The 19,502-nt window shown below is 42.3% G+C and overlaps 3 protein-coding genes across 12 annotated transcripts in view; 1 reads left to right on the top strand and 2 right to left on the bottom strand.

Moving 5' to 3' along the window:
* Positions 1 to 201: 201 nt before the first annotated feature.
* LOC311134869 (NADH-cytochrome b5 reductase 2-like) lies at positions 202 to 2,059 on the top strand (the record flags this gene model as incomplete). Its single annotated transcript, XM_084168640.1, has 6 exons — positions 202 to 236; positions 380 to 447; positions 647 to 765; positions 922 to 987; positions 1,221 to 1,317; positions 1,884 to 2,059. 6 exons carry the CDS (start codon positions 202 to 204, stop codon positions 2,057 to 2,059), a joined length of 561 nt encoding a protein of 186 aa, XP_084024766.1.
* Positions 2,060 to 12,873: 10,814 nt separating this feature from the next.
* Positions 12,874 to 15,595, bottom strand: rep15 (RAB15 effector protein). Its single transcript, XM_084169085.1, has 2 exons — positions 15,486 to 15,595; positions 12,874 to 15,277 (listed from the first exon to the last, which is right to left on the bottom strand). The coding sequence occupies exon 2, from the start codon at positions 15,236 to 15,238 to the stop codon at positions 14,360 to 14,362; it is 879 nt and encodes a 292-aa protein (XP_084025211.1). The 5' UTR covers positions 15,239 to 15,277; positions 15,486 to 15,595; the 3' UTR covers positions 12,874 to 14,359.
* Positions 15,596 to 18,325: 2,730 nt separating this feature from the next.
* The window catches only part of ppfibp2b (PPFIA binding protein 2b), an 80,044-nt gene continuing 78,867 nt past the window's right edge, over positions 18,326 to 19,502 (bottom strand). For all 10 annotated transcript variants that reach the window (XM_084169076.1, XM_084169077.1, XM_084169083.1 and 7 more), the window contains one exon: positions 18,326 to 19,346. In XM_084169076.1, the coding sequence (XP_084025202.1) occupies positions 19,143 to 19,346 (204 nt within the window). In that variant the 3' untranslated portion in view covers positions 18,326 to 19,142. The remainder of the gene's footprint in view (positions 19,347 to 19,502) is intronic.

Raw genomic sequence — 19,502 nt, 5'->3', positions numbered from 1 at the left:
GACAACGTGTAACCACGCCAGCCCAGGACCTCCACATCTGGCTTCTTCACCTGCGGGATCGTCAGAGACTAGCCACCCGGACAGCTGATGAAACTGTGGGTTTGCACAACTGAAGAATATCTGCACAAACTGTCGCTTTGGATAAAAGCGTCTGCTAAATGGCATGTTATTATTATTATTATTATTATTATTATCATTATTATGCGGGACAGGGCTTTGTTGACCTGGTGGTCAAGGTACTCTTATTCATCAGCCCTCTCAAACAGATCATTTGAGTTTGTTCAGACTTGTTACGATATAACAGCAGGGATCTGACACCATAGAGATGGATTTGGATGAATGTTTGGAATTGCATTTCAATCAGTTGAATTACTTGTAGGACTATTAGCACTGGAGACAAAATAGACTTCAGAGGACCTAACGGACTGCTTGTATACACAGGAAATGGTAAGTGTATGTGGGTATGTTTGTGTGCGTGCTTGCGTGTGATCTAGTCATTCTAGTAAGGTGTGTACCATGCTGTGCTTCATCATGGCATTATAATTGTGTGACCAATAGAGGGCAATGTAATACAATGCATCAACCCTTTCTCAACTTACTCAGCTCTTTTAAAACCTAATTTAAACACATTAATCAAAATGTTAAGGCAAATTTGCCATTCAACCTGATAAGAAGTCTGAGGCCAAGGTCCGCAAATTTAAACATATGGGAATGATCGCTGGTGGAACAGGTAGGAACCTCATGTTTTTTAAATGTATGTGTCAAGTATTTATTTAGAAATACGTGGGTAGCATAAATCCTTCTTCCTTCAGAGGAAAACATGATTTGTAAAAACTGTTTCTCTTAGCATAAGTCATGTGCTCTGAGTTGAAAACTGCAAATTGGCTTAAAAGTCTGGGTGCTTTTTCACGGATGCTGAAGCTGATTCGCAGTATTACAGCACACCCTACAGACGACACCAAGTGCTCCCTCATATTCGCTAACCAGGTCAGTCTCACCGGCGCACAGGGAAGAGTCACATCCCACACAGTATTAAACCATCACGGTGGATTGTCAATGAAGTGGACACAGAGCTTGTCCAATGAAAATCATCTGAAGGTAGACAACCAAGATCAATGTCTCACCTTTAGTATGGTTTAACAAGACTCAATAACATACTGTAGCAGTTGAAGCACTAGCAAATGTAAACATTTTTCTAATTATGTTCTCTTGTCCCCCAGACTAAGGATATTCTACTGCGGGAGGAACTAGAGGAGGTGCTGAAGAGTCACTCTGACCAACTCAACTTGTGGTTGACTCTAGACAAGCCTCCACAGAGTAAGACAATAGTATGCCATAATGAAAAAGATAAAGGTAGAGGGTTGTCATGGGCTAACACCATTGAATCATTTGTGTTGGACTGCAAGAAAGCAGTTTTACCATGCTGTCTTACCATATTATAACACCTTTTGTATGGACTGACTGACTGACTGACTGACTGACTGACTGACTGACTGACTGACTGCTGGAGAAGAACAAAAAAATCCCCAAAGGTACACCTGCAGCAACACTTTTTAACTGGTTTGTTACTGATGTAAGCTGTAAACTGATTGAATGGAAATCCTTCCCCCTCCAATCATATCCCAATATCACTATGATCTAAATGTTCTATTTGGATTATGTTTTGCCATGTGACCCGCCAGCTATACTGTAGTTTCCTCATATGGTACAGTATGCAAATGAGGCTCCAGCTAATTGTCTATCCTGGCACTCATCCGTTAGTTCCACATAAAAGAAACACGTCTTCGCTAACAGGGTGTGATCATTTAATTGGCCTGCAGGGCTGATCCTTATCTGTTGATTAAAAACGGTTGAATTCAGCTCGTGTTTTCCTCTGATTACAGACTGGAAGTACAGCTCAGGGTTTGTGAATGCTGATATGATGAAAGAGCACCTTCCCCCGGCATCCAACGATGTGCTCATTGTCATGTGTGGCCCACCCCCCATGATCCAGCACGCATGGCACTCCAACCTCTCCACTCTGGGCTACAAGACAGAGAACACATTCACATTCAGTTGAAGTCGGAAGTTTACATATACTTAGGTTGGAGTCATTAAAACTAGTTTTTCAACCACTCCACAAATTTACTATAGTTTTGGCAAGTCGGTTAGGACATCTACTTTGTGCATGACAAGTAATTTTTTCCAACAATTGTTTACAGACAGATTATTTCACTTATAATTCACTGTATCACAATTCCAGTGGGTGAGAGGTTTACATACACTAAGCTGACCGTGCCTTTAAACAGCTTGGAAAAATTCCAGAAAATGATGTCATGGCTTTAGAAGCTTCTGATAGGCTAATTGACATAATTTGAGTCAATTGGAGGTGTACCTGTGGATGTATTTCAAGGCCTACCTTCAAACTCAGTGCCTCTTTGCTTGACATCATGGGAAAATCAAAATAAATCAGCTTGACCTCAAAAAAATCAATTGTAGACCTCCACAAGTCTGGTTCATCCTTGGGAGCAATTTCCAAACGCCTGAAGGTACCACGTTCATCTGTACAAACAATAGTATGCAAGTATAAACACCATGGGACCACGCAGCCATCATACCGCTCAGGAAGGAGACGTGTTCTGTGTCCTAGAGATGAACGTACTTTGGTGCGAAAAGTGCAAATCAATCCCAGAACAACAGCAAAGGACCTTGTGAAGATACTGGAGGAAACCGGTACAAAAGTATCTACAGTGGGGGAAAAAAGTATTTAGTCAGCCACCAATTGTGCAAGTTCTCCCACTTAAAAAGATGAGAGAGGCCTGTAATTTTCATCATAGGTACACGTCAACTATGACAGACAAATGGAGAAAAAGAAATCCAGAAAATCACATTGTAGGATTTTTATTGAATTTATTTGCAAATTATGGTGGAAAATAAGTATTTGGTCACCTACAAACAAGCAAGATTTCTGGCTCTCACAGACCTGTAACTTCTTCTTTAAGAGGCTACTCTGTCCTCCACTCGTTACCTGTATTAATGGCACCTGTTTGAACTTGTTATCAGTATAAAAGACACCTGTCCACAACCTCAAACAGTCACACTCCAAACTCCACTATGGCCAAGACCAAAGAGCTGTCAAAGGACACCAGAAACAAAATTGTAGACCTGCACCAGGCTGGGAAGACTGAATCTGCAATAGGTAAGCAGCTTGGTTTGAAGAAATCAACTGTGGGAGCAATTATTAGGAAATGGAAGACATACAAGACCACTGATAATCTCCCTCGATCTGGGGCTCCACGCAAGATCTCACCCCGTGGGGTCAAAATGATCACAAGAACGGTGAGCAAATATCCCAGAACCACACGGGGGGACCTAGTGAATGACCTGCAGAGAGCTGGGACCAAAGTAACAAAGCCTACCATCAGTAACACACTACGCTGCCAGGGACTCAAATCCTGCAGTGCCAGACGTGTCCCCCTGCTTAAGCCAGTACATGTCCAGGCCCGTCTGAAGTTTGCTAGAGTGCATTTGGATGATCCAGAAGAGGATTGGGAGAATGTCATATGGTCAGATGAAACCAAAATATAACTTTTTGGTAAAAACTCAACTCGTCGTGTTTGGAGGACAAAGAATGCTGAGTTGCATCCAAAGAACACCGTACCTACTGTGAAGCATGGGGGTGGAAACATCATGCTTTGGGGCTGTTTTTCTGCAAAGGGACCAGGACGACTGATCCGTGTAAAGGAAAGAATGAATGGGGCCATGTATCGTGAGATTTTGAGTGAAAACCTCCTTCCATCAGCAAGGGCATTGAAGATGAAACGTGGCTGGGTCTTTCAGCATGACAATGATCCCAAACACACCGCCCGGGCAACGAAGGAGTGGCTTCGTAAGAAGCATTTCAAGGTCCTGGAGTGGCCTAGCCAGTCTCCAGATCTCAACCCCATAGAAAATCTTTGGAGGGAGTTGAAAGTCTGTGTTGCCCAGCGACAGCCCCAAAACATCACTGCTCTAGAGGAGATCTGCATGGAGGAATGGGCCAAAATACCAGCAAAAGTGTGTGAAAACCTTGTGAAGACTTACAGAAAACGTTTGACCTGTGTCATTGCCAACAAAGGGTATATAACAAAGTATTGAGAAACTTTTGTTATCGACCAAATACTTATTTTCCACCATAATTTGTAAATAAATTCATAAAAAATCCTACAATGTGATTTTCTGGATATTTTTTTCTCATTTTGTCTGTCATAGTTGACGTGTACCTATGATGAAAATTACAGGCCTCTCTCATCTTTTTAAGTGGGAGAACTTGCACATTTGGTGGCTGACTAAATACTTTTTTTCCCCACTGTATATCCACAGTAAAACGAGTCCTATATCGACATAACCTGAAAGGCCGCTCAGCAAGGAAGAAGTCACTGCTCCAAAACCGCAATAAAAAAGCCAGACCACGGTTTGCAACTGCACATGGGGACAAAGATCGTACGTTTTGGAGAAATGTCCTCTGGTCTGATGAAACAAAAATAGAACTGTTTGGCCATAATGACCATCGTTATGTTTGGAGGAAAAACGGGGTGGCTTGCAAGCCGAAGAACACCATCCCAACCGTGAAGCACGGGGGTGGCAGCATCATGCTGTTGGGGTGCTTTGTTGCAGGAGGGCCTGGTGCACTTCACAAATAGATGGCATCATGAGGAAGGAAAATGATGTGGATTTATTGAAGCAACATCTCAAGAAATCAGTCAGGAAGTTTAAAGCTTGGTCACAAATGGGTCTTCCAAATGGACAATGACCCCAAGCATACTTCCAAAGTTGTGGCAAAATGGCTTAAGGACAACAAAGTCAAGGTATTGGAGTGGCCATCACAAAGCCCTGACCTCAATCCTATAGGACATTTGTGGGCAGAACTGAAAAAGCGTGTGGAGCAAGGAGGCCTACAAACCTGCCTCAGTTACACCAGCTCTGTCAGGAGGAATGGGCCAAAATTCACCCAATTTATTGTGGGAAGCTTGTGGAAGGCTACCTGAAACGTTTGACCCAAGTTTTTAAAGGCATTGTTGCCAAAAACGAATTGAGTGAATGTAAACTTCTGACCCATTGGGAATGTGATGAAATAAATAAAAGCTATTATTCTGACATTTCACATTCTTAAAATAAAGTGGTGATCCTAACTGACCTAAGACAATGATTTTTTACTAGGATTAAATGTCAGGAATTGTGAAAAACAGAGTTTAAATGTATTTGGCTAAGGTGTATGTAAACTTCCGACTTCAACTGTACTAATAACTCCCAGGCCTCCAACTAGGCATAGATACATTAAAACACACCAGGACATTTAAGACAATATGTTCTATTGAATTCTGTGTTACACAATGTAACTGCCTACATTACAAGACCAACAGGATATTCTCTAGCGTTTTGAATAACAAATGTAATATTTGCATGTTGAACATTAACAAAACTTTGTTGTGTGAGATACTGTGAAAGGTTAGTTGGGTTTTAGAATTTTTTAACTGTTCCAGTAATAATTGTTGTAATTACAGTGGGGAAAAAAAGTATTTAGTCAGCCACCAATTGTGCAAGTTCTCCCACTTAAAAAGATGAGAGAGGCCTATAATTTTCATCATAGGTACACGTCAACTATGACAGACAAAATGAGAAAAAAAAATCTAGAAAATCACATTGTAGGATTTTTAATGAATTTATTAGCAAATTATGGTGGAAAATAAGTATTTGGTCAATAACAAAAGTTTCTCAATACTTTGTTATATACCCTTTGTTGGCAATGACACAGGTCAAATGTTTTCTGTAAGTCTTCACAAGGTTTTCACACACTGTTGCTGGTATTTTGGCCCATTCCTCCATGCAGATCTCCTCTAGAGCAGTGATGTTTTGGGGCTGTCGCTGGGCAACATGGACTTTCAACTCCCTCCAAAGATTTTCTATGGGGTTGAGATCTGGAGACTGGCTAGGCCACTCCAGGACCTTGAAATGCTTCTTACGAAGCCACTCCTTCGTTGCCCGGGCGGTGTGTTTGGGATCATTGTCATGCTGAAAGACCCAGCCACGTTTCATCTTCAATGCCCTTGCTGATGGAAGGAGGTTTTCACTCAAAATCTCACGATACATGGCCCCATTCATTCTTTCCTTTACACGGATCAGTCGTCCTGGTCCCTTTGCAGAAAAACAGCCCCAAAGCATGATGTTTCCACCCCCATGCTTCACAGTAGGTATGGTGTTCTTTGGATGCAACTCAGCATTCTTTGTCCTCCAAACACGACGAGTTGAGTTTTTACCAAAAAGTTATATTTTGGTTTCATCTGACCATATGACATTCTCCCAATCCTCTTCTGGATCATCCAAATGCACTCTAGCAAACTTCAGACGGGCCTGGACATGTACTGGCTTAAGCATGGGGACACGTCTGGCACTGCAGGATTTGAGTCCCTGGCAGCGTAGTGTGTTACTGATGGTAGGCTTTGTTACTTTGGTCCCAGCTCTCTGCAGGTCATTCACTAGGTCCCCCCGTGTGGTTCTGGGATTTTTGCTCACCGTTCTTGTGATCATTTTGACCCCACGGGGTGAGATCTTGCGTGGAGCCCCAGATCGAGGGAGATTATCAGCGGTCTTGTATGTCTTCCATTTCCTAATAATTGCTCCCACAGTTGATTTCTTCAAACCAAGCTGCTTACCTATTGCAGATTCAGTCTTCCCAGCCTGGTGCAGGTCTACAATTTTGTTTCTGGTGTCCTTTGACAGCTCTTTGGTCTTGGCCATAGTGGAGTTTGGAGTGTGACTGTTTGAGGTTGTGGACAGGTGTATTTTATACTGATAACAAGTTCAAACAGGTGCCATTAATACAGGTAACGAGTGGAGGACAGGGGAGCCTCTTAAAGAAGAAGTTACAGGTCTGTGAGAGCCAGAAATCTTGCTTGTTTGTAGGTGACCAAATACTTATTTTCCACCATAATTTGCAAATAAATTCATGAAAAATCCTACAATGTGATTTTCTGGATATTTTTTTCTCAATTTGTCTGTCATAGTTGACGTGTACCTATGATGAAAATTACAGGCCTCTCTCATCTTTCTAAGTGGGAGAACTTGCACAATTGGTGACTGACTAAATACTTTTTTTCCCCACTGTATGTACTGTATCTAAAGCATGTCTTTGTGGTATTGGGGAGAAAGAGTAGTATTATTGTCAGCACCACACTGTATAAACGGTATAACATGAGGCCTTAGCAAACCTGCATATTTAAACACAAATCCCTTAATTTACATTATGCTACTTACCACTGACATAATCCTCAACATAAATAATCCTCTTCTAAACAAGATAACTCAAGACAGCCAGAAATATATATTTAATTTATTTTCAAACTCCCCCTGTTATTTCCTACTTTGACTCAACTTTAAGAAAATAATCCACCTTAATCAAATGAACTTGGAATTAGGTTTTGGGTGAAGGTACCACAATGTGTTCAGTCATTAAGTCCATCCTAGAAAATACACAAATATTTTGTGGCAAATCATAGTTACCATGTCAATGTAAGCTGTAAAGAGGTTTTAATGTCAATGAGTAGTGATAGCAGGTAAGTAGTTTGTGTGAATTTCCACACCGGTGCAATGCCAGTGAACTGTTAAATCCATTAAGGCCTAGATTCAATCAGATCAAGCTTTAACTGGCGATAGCCGACACCTGCATAGCTGATGTTTTGGTGGTGTCAGAGGTGTACAGTGAGGGAAAAAAGTATTTGATCCCCTGCTGATTTTGTACGTTTGCTCACTGACAAAGAAATTATCAGTCTATAATTTTAATGGTAGGTTTACTTGAACAGTGCGAGACAGAATAACAGCAAAAAAATCCAGAAAAACGCATGTCAAAAATGTTATAAATTGATTTGCATTTTAATGAGGGAAATAAGTATTTGACCCCTCTGCAAAACATGACTTAGTACTTGGTGGCAAAACCCTTGTTGGCAATCACAGAGGTCAGACGTTTCTTGTAGTTGGCCACCAGGTTTGCACACATCTAAGGAGGGATTTTGTCCCACTCCTCTTTGCAGATCTTCTCCAAGTCATTAAGGTTTCGAGGCTGAAGTTTGGCAACTCGAACCTTCAGCTCCCTCCACAGATCTTCTATGGGATTAAGGTTTGGAGACTGGCTAGGCCACTCCAGGACCTTAATGTGCTTCTTCTTGAGCCACTCCTTTGTTGCCTTGGCCACGTGTTTTGGGTCATTGTCATGCTGGAATGCCCTGGCTGAGGGAAGGAGGTTCTCACCCAAGATTTGACGGTACATGGCCCCGTCCATCGTCCCTTTGATGCGGTGAAGTTGTCCTGTCCCCTTAGCAGAAAAACACCCCCAAAGCATAATGTTTCCACCTCCATGTTTGACAGTGGGGATGGTGTTCTTGGGGTCATTGGCAGCATTCCTCCTCCTCCAAACACGGCGAGTTGAGTTGATGCCAAAGAGCTCGATTTTGGTCTCATCTGACCACAACACTTTCACCCAGGTCTTCTCTGAATCATTCAGATGTTCATTGGCAAACTTCAGACAGGCCTGTATATGTGCTTTCTTGAGCAGGGGGACCTTGCGGGCGCTGCAGGATTTCAGTCCTTCACGGCGTAGTGTGTTACCAATTGTTTTCTTGGTCCCAGCTGCCTTGAGATCATTGACAAGATCCTCCCGTGTAGTTCTGGGCTGATTCCTCACCGTTCTCATGATCATTGCAACTCCACGAGGTGAGATCTTGCATGGAGCCCCAGGCCGAGGGAGATTGACAGTTATTTTGTGTTTCTTCCATTTGCGAATAATCGCACCAACTGTTGTCACCTTCTCACCAAGCTGCTTGGCGATGGTCTTGTAGCCCATTCCGGCCTTGTGTAGGTCTACAATCTTGTCCCTGACATCCTTGGAGAGCTCTTTGGTCTTGGCCATGGTGGAGAGTTTGGAATCTGATTGATTGATTGCTTCTGTGGACAGGTGTCTTTTATACAGGTAACAGGCTGAGATTAGGAGCACTCCCTTTAAGAGTGTGCTCCTAATCTCAGCTCGTTACCTGTATAAAAGACACCTGGGAGCCAGACATTTTTCTGATTGAGAGGGGGTCAAATACTTATTTCCCTCATTAAAATGCAAATCAATTTATAACATTTTTGACATGCGTTTTTCTGGATTTTTTTGTTGTTATTCTGTCTCTCACTGTTCAAATAAACCTGCCATGAAAAATATAGACTGATCATGTCTTTGTCAGTGGGCAAACGTACAAAATCAGCAGGGGATCAAATACTTTTTTCCCTCACTGTAACTGTGTTGGAGCTGTCAAATTGGTGAGCAGCTGCTCTATGTATTTGTATTTATTAAGGATCCTCATTAGCTGCTGCCAAGGCAGCAGCTACTCTTCCTGGGGTCCTATAACATTAAGGCAGTTATACAATTTAAAATATTACATTATATTTCATAACACTTTACCCAATACATTTAGTGTGTTCCCTCAGGCCACTACTCCACTATCACATATTTACAATACAACATCCATGTGTACGTGTGTGTAGAGTGAGTGTCTATATGTATGTGTGTATGTACCTGTGTGTGTGTCTCTTCACAGTCCCCGCTGTTCCACAAGGTGTGTTTTTACCTGTTTTTTAAATCTGAATCTACTGCTTGCATCAGTTACCTGATGTGGAATAGAGTTCCATGTAGTCATGGCTCTATGTAGTACTGTGAAGAGACGTCTGGTGGCATGTCTTGTGGGGTATGCATGGGTGTCTGAGCTATGTGCCAGTATTCCAAACAGACAGCTCGGTACATTCAGTTCGTCGACACCTCTCACATAAACAAGCAGTGATGAAGTCAATCTCTCTTCCACTCTGAGCCAGGAGAGACTGACATACAGTGGGGAAAAAAGTATTTAGTCAGCCACCAATTGTGCAAGTTCTCCCACTTAAAAAGCTGAGAGAGGCCTGTAATTTTCATCATAGGTACACGTCAACTATGACAGACAAAATGAGAAAGAAAAATCCAGAAAATCACATTGTAGGATTTTTAATGAATTTATTTGCAAATTATGGTGGAAAATAAGTATTTGGTCAATAACAAAAGTTTCTCAATACTTTGTTATATACCCTTTGTTGGCAATGACACAGCTCAAACGTTTTCTGTAAGTCTTCACATTCCTCCATGCAGATCTCCTCTAGAGCAGTGATGTTTTGGGGCTGTCGCTGGGCAACACGGACTTTCAACTCCCTCCAAATATTTTCTATGGGGTTGAGATCTGGAGACTGACTAGGCCACTCCAGGACCTTGAAATGCTTCTTACGAAGCCACTCCTTCGTTGCCCGGGCGGTGTGTTTGGGATCATTGTCATGCTGAAAGACCCAGCCACGTTTCATCTTCAATGCCCTTGCTGATGGAAGGAGGTTTTCACTCAAAATCTCACGATACATGGCCCCATTCATTCTTTCCTTTACACGGATCAGTCGTCCTGGTCCCTTTGCAGAAAAACAGCCCCAAAGCATGATGTTTCCATCCCCATGCTTCATAGTAGGTATGGTGTTCTTTGGATGCAACTCAGCATTCTTTGTCCTCCAAACACGACGAGTTGAGTTTTTACCATAAAGTTCTATTTTGGTTTCATCTGACCATATGACATTCTCCCAATCCTCTTCTGGATCATCCAAATGCACTCTAGCAAACTTCAGACGGGCCTGGACATGTACTGGCTTAAGCAGGGGGACATGTCTGGCACTGCAGGATTTGAGTCCCTGGCGGCGTAGTGTGTTACTGATGGTAGGCTTTGTTACTTTGGTCCCAGCTCTCTGCAGGTCATTCACTAGGTGGTTCTGGGATTTTTGCTCACCGTTCTTGTGATAATTTTGACCCCACAGGGTGAGATCTTGCGTGGAGCCCCAGATCGAGGGAGATTATCAGTGGTCTTGTATGTCTTCCATTTCCTAATAATTGCTCCCACAGTTGATTTCTTCAAACCAAGCTGCTTACCTATTGCAGATTCAGTCTTCCCAGCCTGGTGCAGGTCTACAATTTTGTTTCTGGTGTCCTTTGACAGCTCTTTTGTCTTGGCCATAGTGGAGATTGGGGTGTGACTGTTTGAGGTTGTGGACAGGTGTCTTTTATACTGATAACAAGTTCAAACAGGTGCCATTAATACAGGTAACGAGTGGAGGACAGAGGAGCCTCTTAAAGAAGAAGTTACAGGTCTGTGAGAGCCAGAAATCTTGCTTGTTTGTAGGTGACCAAATACTTATTTTCCACCATAATTTGCAAATAAATTCATTAAAAATCCTACTTTTTTTCCCCACTGTTCATGTCATCAATGTTAGCTCTCTGTGTACTTTTAAGGGCCAGCCATGCTGCCCTGTTCTGAGCCAACTGCAATTTTCCCAAGTTCCTCTTTGTGGCACCTGACCACACTACTGAACAGTAGTCTATGTGCGACAAAACTAGGGCCTGTATGACCTGCCTTGTTGATAGTGTTGTTAAGAAGGCAAAGCAGCGCTTAATTATAGACATACTTCTCCCCATCTTAGCTACTGTTGTATCAATATGCTTTGACCATGACAGTCTACAATCCAGGGTTACTCCAAGCAGTTTAGTCACCTCAACTTGCTCAATTTCCACATTATTCATTACGAGATGTAGTTGAGGTTTAGGGTTTAGTGAATGATTTAACCCAAATACAATGCTTTTAGTTTTGGAAATATTCAGTACTAACTTATTCCTTGCCACCCATTCCGAAACTAGCTGCAACTCTTTGTTAAGTGTTGCAGTTATTTCAGTTGCTGTAGTAGCTGACGTGTATAGTGTTGAGTCATCCACATACATAGACACACTGGCTTTACTCAAAGCTAGTGGCATGTCATTAGTAAAGATGGAAAAAAGCAAGGGGCCTAGACAGCTGCCCTGGGGAATTCCTGATTCTACCTGGATTATGTTTGAGAGGCTTCCATTAAAGAACACCCTCTGTGTTCTGTTAGACAAGTAACTCTTTATCCACATTATAGCAGGGGGTGTAAAGCCATAACACATACGTTTTTCCAGCAGCAGACTATGATCAATAATGTCAAAAGCTGCACTGAAGTCTAACAAAACAGCCCCCACAATATTTTTATCATCAATTTCTCTCAGCCAATCATCAGTCATTTGTGTAAGTGCTGTGCTTGTTGAATGTCCTTTTCTATAAGCATGCTGAAAGTTTGTTGTCAATTTGTTTACAGTAAAATAGCATTGTATCTGGTCAAACACAACTTTTTCCAATAGTTTACCAAGGGTTGGTAACAGGCTAATTGGTCGGCTGTTTGAGCCAGTAAAGGGGGCATTACTATTCTTAGGTAGCGGAATGACTTTTGCTTCCCTCCAAGCCTGGGGGCACACACATTCTAGTAGGCTTAAATTGAAAATATGGCAAATTGGAGTGGCAATATCGTCCGCTATTATCCTCAGCAATTTTCCATCCAAGTTGTCAGACCCCGGTGGCTTGTCATTGTTAATAGACAACAATAATTTGTTCACCTCTTCCACACTCACTTTACGGAATTCAAAATTACAATGCTTGTCTTTCATAATTTGGTCAGATATACTTGGATGTGTAGTGTCAGCAATTGTTGCTGGCATGTCATGCCTAAATTTGCTAATCTTGCCAATGAAGAAATTATTAAAGTAGTTGGCAATATCAGTTGGTTTTGTGATGAATGAGCCATCTGATTCAATGAATGATGGAGCTGAGTTTGCCTTTTTTCCAAAAATTTCATTTAAGGTGCTCCAAAGCTTTTTACTATCATTCTTTATGTCATTTATCCTTGTTTCATAGTGTTGTTTCTTCTTCTTTTTATTCAGTTTAATCACATGATTTCTCAATTTGTAGTACGTTTGCCAATCGGTTGTACAGCCAGACCTATTTGCCATCTCTTTTGCCTCATCCCTCTCAACCATACAATGTTTCAATTCCTCATCAATCCACAGGGATTTAACAGTTTTTACAGTCATTTTCTTAATGGGTGCATACTTATTAGTAACTGGAATAAGCAATTTCATAAATGTGTCAAGTGCAGTATCTGTTTGCTCCTCATTACACACCACGGACCAACATATATTCTTTACATCAACAACATAGGAATCACTACAAAACATATTGTATGACCTCTTATACACAATATTAGGCCCAGCCTTTGGAACTTTGGTTTTCCTAGATATGGCTACTATATTGTGATCACTACATCCAATGGATTTGGATACTGCTTTCAAACAAATCTCTGCAGCATTAGTAAAGATATGATCAATACATGTTGATGATTTAATTCCTGTACTGTTTGTAACCACCCTGGTAGGTTGACTGATGCCTGAACCAGGTTGCAAGCACTGGTTACAGTTTGAAGCTTTATCTTGAGTAGGCAGCCTGATGACAGCCAGTCAATATGTAAATCACCCAGAAAGTATACCTCTCTATTGATATCACATACATTATCAAGCATTTCACACATGTTATCCAGATACTGACTGTTAGCACTTGGTGGTCTATAGCAGCTTCCCACCAGAATTGGCTTTAGGTGAGGAAGATGAACCTGTAGCCATATTACTTCAACAGTATTTAACATGAGATCCTCTCTAATCTTCACAGGAATGTGGTTCTGTATATAAACAGCAACACCTCCACCATTGGCATTTCTATATTTTCTGCAAATGCTATAACCTTGTATTGCTACCACTGTATCATCAAAGGTAAGTGAGTTTCAGAGATAGTCAGAATATGAATGTCATCTGTTACTAGCAAATTATTGATCATTGTCATGAAGCCACACCCGTCCCACTCGCGTTAGAAGTTCAGAACGAGAAACTGTAGGCTATATAGAAATAATGATGCTCAAATTGAAAACCATTCAACAAAATAATGAGGATTTCTATCAGCCTACTCCAGGTGTAGATTACATCTCACATTCCAGTGTTAGAAGTTGTAAACAAGGTTGCATGGAATTTCTCTTAATGCGACTCTGTGCAGCCAATGGCAATGTCCGCTTTAGGTATAATGCCAGGAGCCGCTTTGGATTTGACAGTTCTAACGCAGTTCCACCTCCGACACTGCCAAAAGAACCGCTATGCGGATGTCGGTTAAAGCGGATCTGATTGAATAGAGCCCTAACAGAAATACTAACCATGGGGGTGTGAGCAGCTGTCAGCAGGCATGGGTCAGTAGTACACACATGAGACATGGACACGGGCCAATTTCAGCACACTGGGTCCCCGAGTCCCAGGCAAGCATAAACCCACCAATCACAACAGTCCTTCCCCCCATTTGAAACACTACAGTAAACACAGAGTCATCTGAAAGGTACCATATGGTTGTACTGTCATCGATCACACTGGTCAGGTAAACTTGATGAGCAGAGTTAAAGGGTCACAATCTCTCTTGGTGATGATAGCCTGTAGCATTCCAGTGGGCGTGTGTAAGTACCTGGACCCTTTAAAGAAATTCTCAATGAGTGCACGGTTGATCTTAGTCTTCCCTATAGCAGCGTGAAAGTTGTTGCTCAGCACCCCGTAGATGTTGCCCGGGTCGCCCTTGCGGCCGAAGAGGAGAAAGAGGGCGTAGCAGTCATTACCGATGGAGGCACAGAAATCCACCATCCTCTCTGCCTTGTTCCTATGAGCAGACTCCATCTTGGCCATCTGCATGGATTCAGTGTACACCTCCGGAGGGATGTCCTCGGCTGGCCCTCCCCCCCTCTCGGGCAGGTGCAGGATCTGCACGGCGATCTGGATGCGGGGGTTCTTGGTGGGCCTCTCCAGTACAGCCCACACCCAGTCAGCACCCAGGAGGATGCGCTGCTGCTTGGTCATGGTGGTGCAGTTGAAGGAGTCGGTCATGTGGAGGTGGCTGCTCTGGGTGATATAGGTCATTAGGAAAATATCGTTGAGGGCTGCCGGGCTGGGCTGGAACTTGTCCTCTGGGTCCAGGAATAGGAGATACTCCTGGGTCCTAGCTGCAGCTATCCCCACACAGTCGTTGAATAGAGGGACGAAATCATTGGGGTTGTTGGGGGTTCTCCACAAGGTGGAGAATATACTGGGTATGTCTGGGTCTGGTGGCTTGCTCTCTCTCCTCCCCCACAGGGTTGGGAAATTAAAGTTAATGTTTGGAATGGTCATGGTTGGGGCAGGTGGCTTCTTCTCTAGCGTCTCCCACCAGGTTGAGGTTATCTTGGGAATGTCTGGGGCTGGTTGCTTGCTCTCTATCTTCCCCATGCTTACAGGACTAGGTTAGAGGGTGGTTTCCCTTATAACCTGGAAATATGATAACAACAGCATAGTTTATTGTTGTAGAAATTTTAATTCAGATGAAAAAAGTTTCATAAATTATACTTGTGTAATAACAGGGGTTGAATGTACTCAACCCTAATGGAACCCAAACCTTAGAAGCTACAAACATATTTGGATTGTACTGTGTTTGCTCCAGAATGGTAAAAAAAGTAATAAGTAAATTACAACTCACCAGTATGGGTCTGCCTTTGATGTTTGGAACAGCTCCAGCCACTCTCTCCTCTCTGGAACCCTGGTGAGATATTAGGATGTGCTGGGTTGAAGCAGATGAACAACCAGCAGAAGGACCCTCATACAGGTTATGCCTGGGTTTGGACAGTTCACTGGGTTACCTAACTCCTAGAGAGCAGGCTTCCCTTAGTGTTTCCTCTCTTACAGAAGGGATCCTCTGGTCTTGTGACTTGTTAAAGGGACTTACCACAAGGACTACATCTGCCTATGCAAATATATGCCAATTATGTGTGGAAACATGGAAAAACCTGTTTCTTGTTAATCCAATAGAAATTAGCTGTATTAAGTGTTGGGTGTGTTTGTTTGCAGTATGACCTAGTGCCTTGTTTTTATCAGGGATGTGTCCAGGTAACCTCGAAAACATATACTGAACAAAAATATAAACACAACATATAAAGTGTTGGTCCCATGTTTCATGAGCTGAAATAAAAGATCCCAGAAATGTTCCATACACACAAAAAGCTTTCTCTAAAATGTTGTGCACAAATTTGTTTACATCCCTGTTAGTGAGCATTTCTCCTTTGCCAAGATAATCCATCCACCTGACAGGTGTGGCATATCAAGAAGCTGATTAAACAGCATGATCATTACACAGGTGCACCTTGTGCTGGGGACAATAAAAGACCACTCTAAAATATGCAGTTTTGTTTCACAACACAATGCGACAGATGTCTCATGTTTTGAGGGAGCATGCAATTGGCATGCTGACTGCAGGAATGTCCACCAGAGCTGTTGCCAGAGAATTTGAATGTTCATTTCTCCTCCATAAGCCGCCTCCAACGTTGTTTTAGAGAATTTGGCAGTACGTCCAACCGACCTCACAACCGCGGGCCACGTGAGCTGATGTCAACATTGTGAACAGAGTGCCCCATGGGGGCTGTGGGGTTATGGTATGAGCAGGCATAAGCTATAGACAACGAACACAATTGCATTTTATCGACTGCACAGAGATACCCTGACAAGATCCCGAGGCCCATTGTCGTGCCATTCATCCGCCACCATCACCTCATGTTTTAGCATGATAAGGTATATGTGACCAACAGATGCATATCTGCATTCCCAGTCATGTGAAATCCATAGATTAGGGCGTAATGAATGTATTTTAATAGACTGATTTCCTTATATGAACTGTAACTCAGTAAAATCTTTGAAATTGTTACATGTTGTGTTTATATTTTAGTTCAGTATACAAACGTAATAAACAAGTTGTAAAATATGATATATATATCGTACAAAATAATACAGTTTGGGCAATATTACAGGGTAAGAGATTACATAGAGAAAAAAGCACATTAATGAATGTTTAAGTGGCTTGTGGTAGGCCAATACTTTTCACAAAAAATACAAAGTACCTACATTTACATTTACGTCATTTAGCAGACGCTCTTATCCAGAGCGACTTACAAATTGGTGCATTCACCTTATAGCCAGTGGGATAACCACTTTACAATGTTTTTTAGAAGGATTACTTTATCCTATCCCAGGTATTCCTTAAAGAGGTGTAGTACATAGTATAGTACATACTATTTAGTTTGGTGAAGAGCTACACTCAAATGACACATGTAACACAGAATTGCTTCAACGTTCATTGTGTTTCTGTCACTAATACAGAAGTAGTGTTCATTATAGTCCTGTATTATGATGAGATAAGGGATATGGCCAGATGAGGTTGCTGTTAAAGCCCCCTGCGTTGAGGACTGGTTGGTATGAGGCTGCGCTTTCCCTTGGTTGATTGGCTGCGTTGGTTAGTGTGGGCAGCGTGGCATCCTCTCAGACTAGTGCCGTTTGAGGCCGTCTCATTTCCTTCAGAACCTCATCTCGGCTAAGCAAATACTGAAAGCAAGAAGGGCCAGGAACTGGGGTTAGCAGGGTGCGTTATGCTGCAATGTTTATTGTCAGTTAAAGGCTTAAGGCTAATGTCCCAACAAAGTAAGTTCAAAATCTATTTGTTGAAGCCTGTTTGTTCAGTTGCAACACCTGCTGTTAGCAAATATAAGAACAGCATAGTGCCACAGGAGAAATGCTAAACAAAACAGCTTAACAGGAAATACTTTGTTACCTGGTTATTTGATTATTTAATTAAACAGATTTAAAAAGCTTGTTGAACGAGACTGACCGAGGAGCTACTTACTGTGAGTTGGTTAATTCCCTCAGACAGAGCTTCTATCTGCAGCACGGTCCCCTCTGTCGCCGCCATCTGCAAAGTCAGGCCTTTCATCAAACACAACGCCTAGCGGCTCTATTCAAACTGTATCGCTGAAGTTCATTTCCGATTGAGCCGACATATGCAGCATTTCCTGTGAACGCAGTAATGCTAAACTTCCGCGATACGGATTGAATAGAGCTACTTGTACTACTGACAGGCCAGGACATCAATGACATAACACACAGTGCTTTGTTTAGTCCCATGCATGATGGATGGCAGGGTAGAAGGATCTAGCTGCTGAGCAAGCACCATTGTTCAAGTCATAGGTCGCGTTCCAGGCCGACTACATTGCAGTTGTTGCATTGCATAAGCCAATGATTGCGTGCCACATCATCAACTGTGCAGTCGGGTATCAGACTGCTATATGATGTGACTAGCTGATATGTAATTTAGATACATATCCAGGTGTTGTGAGATCTGGCAGGTGTCTGCAGTGTAATCAGCCTAGAACATGGCCATTATGGATTCATGATAAAGATGTACCTGCACATGGTTGAGCCCCGCCCCCACAATGTATTTCAATACAAGTGTCTCTTTGATTCAAGTTTCCTTAAAATCGACAAATTGGAAATATTGATAATGAACAGAGATCATTTAATTGTAAAACTGAGACAAGACTACGGTCTCCTTCTCTAATGAGAGAAGCATGCTTTGAATAAAGATTGAATACAATTTATCAGGAAGAATAAAACACTTATCACACTTATGATTTTTATTGATGATTTGGATAATGCTATTTACAATTGATGACAACAAGCGCGATTCCTTGATCGAAGCGTTATCTTTAACTATAAAAATATTATAACAGTCATATATGAAAATAACAGTGCATAATCACAATCTGGAATCCATCAAAATGTGCACAGCTATAAAATCTCATTGAACTTCTTTCAACGTATTTACCAACATAAATATATGAAATGTATTCCTCCATATGCAAATATTGCACAAGTTCGTTCCATAACTGTCTGACAAACAGCAACATTACTTTCTACTGGTTAGGAATATCTTTAAAAACAATGGATGAATACCATTAGGTGAATCTCAAATACAGGTGTTAAAATGATCATTAAAATAATGCACAATATTGTTTATAATATTGGCATTATCCTACTGCATTAAAGGGGTGAGGTGATATACCACAGCTGAACACTAGGCTTGTGAATCCACCGAGAACATAGGAGGGGTGAGCTCTCCCACTCACCATCCACTCTTAAGTGTCCAGAGTGCAGCTCATGCATGAGGCTAGGGTTGATTGTTAGATGATGGCACGTGAGGGGTGTGGAGGTGGGTGTGCTGGGGTGGGATATGGATGGGCATGGCAGGAAGAGGTGGGGTTATTGGCAGCAAGCTGAGTAGTGATGGGTAGGTAGGTACAGTAGTGTGACATCATCAGCAGTTTGGCCCCACCTGCTCCCGTCTGTCTGGGTCTCTGTCCAGGATGGGGCTGAGGCCCCTGAAGCCGGAGTAGGGCCGGTGGGCCCCGTTCACCACCGTCTGGACCTGGGCCTCCTCCAGGGGGCAAATATAGTCTGTTGACTCATCACACCTCTTCTTCCTCAGGTGGCCGAAGTTTGAGAAGCCCAACTTCTTTGGCTGAACAGGAGATGGCACAGAGAGGACATGGTTTATGAACAGACTGAGATAAAGCTGTGTATCACTTCTATTCTAGCCCTTTAACCATCATCAGTGAATAGATTTCTAAACACCGTACAATATGGGCAGTGTTGCTATAAAAGGTTACTTTAAGCC

The sequence above is a fragment of the Coregonus lavaretus genome (assembly GCF_964263955.1).
Source record: "Coregonus lavaretus genome assembly, chromosome: 9".
NCBI classification, from domain to species: Eukaryota; Metazoa; Chordata; class Actinopteri; order Salmoniformes; family Salmonidae; genus Coregonus; species Coregonus lavaretus.
Note: the sequence above shows the minus strand (reverse complement) of the source record. Positions and strands in the feature narration are given on the sequence as shown.

Bases quoted from the DNA above. Each gene is read 5' to 3' on its own strand.
- rep15 (XM_084169085.1), bottom strand. From the start codon at position 15,238: ATGGGGAAGATAGAGAGCAAGCAACCAGCCCCAGACATTCCCAAGATA.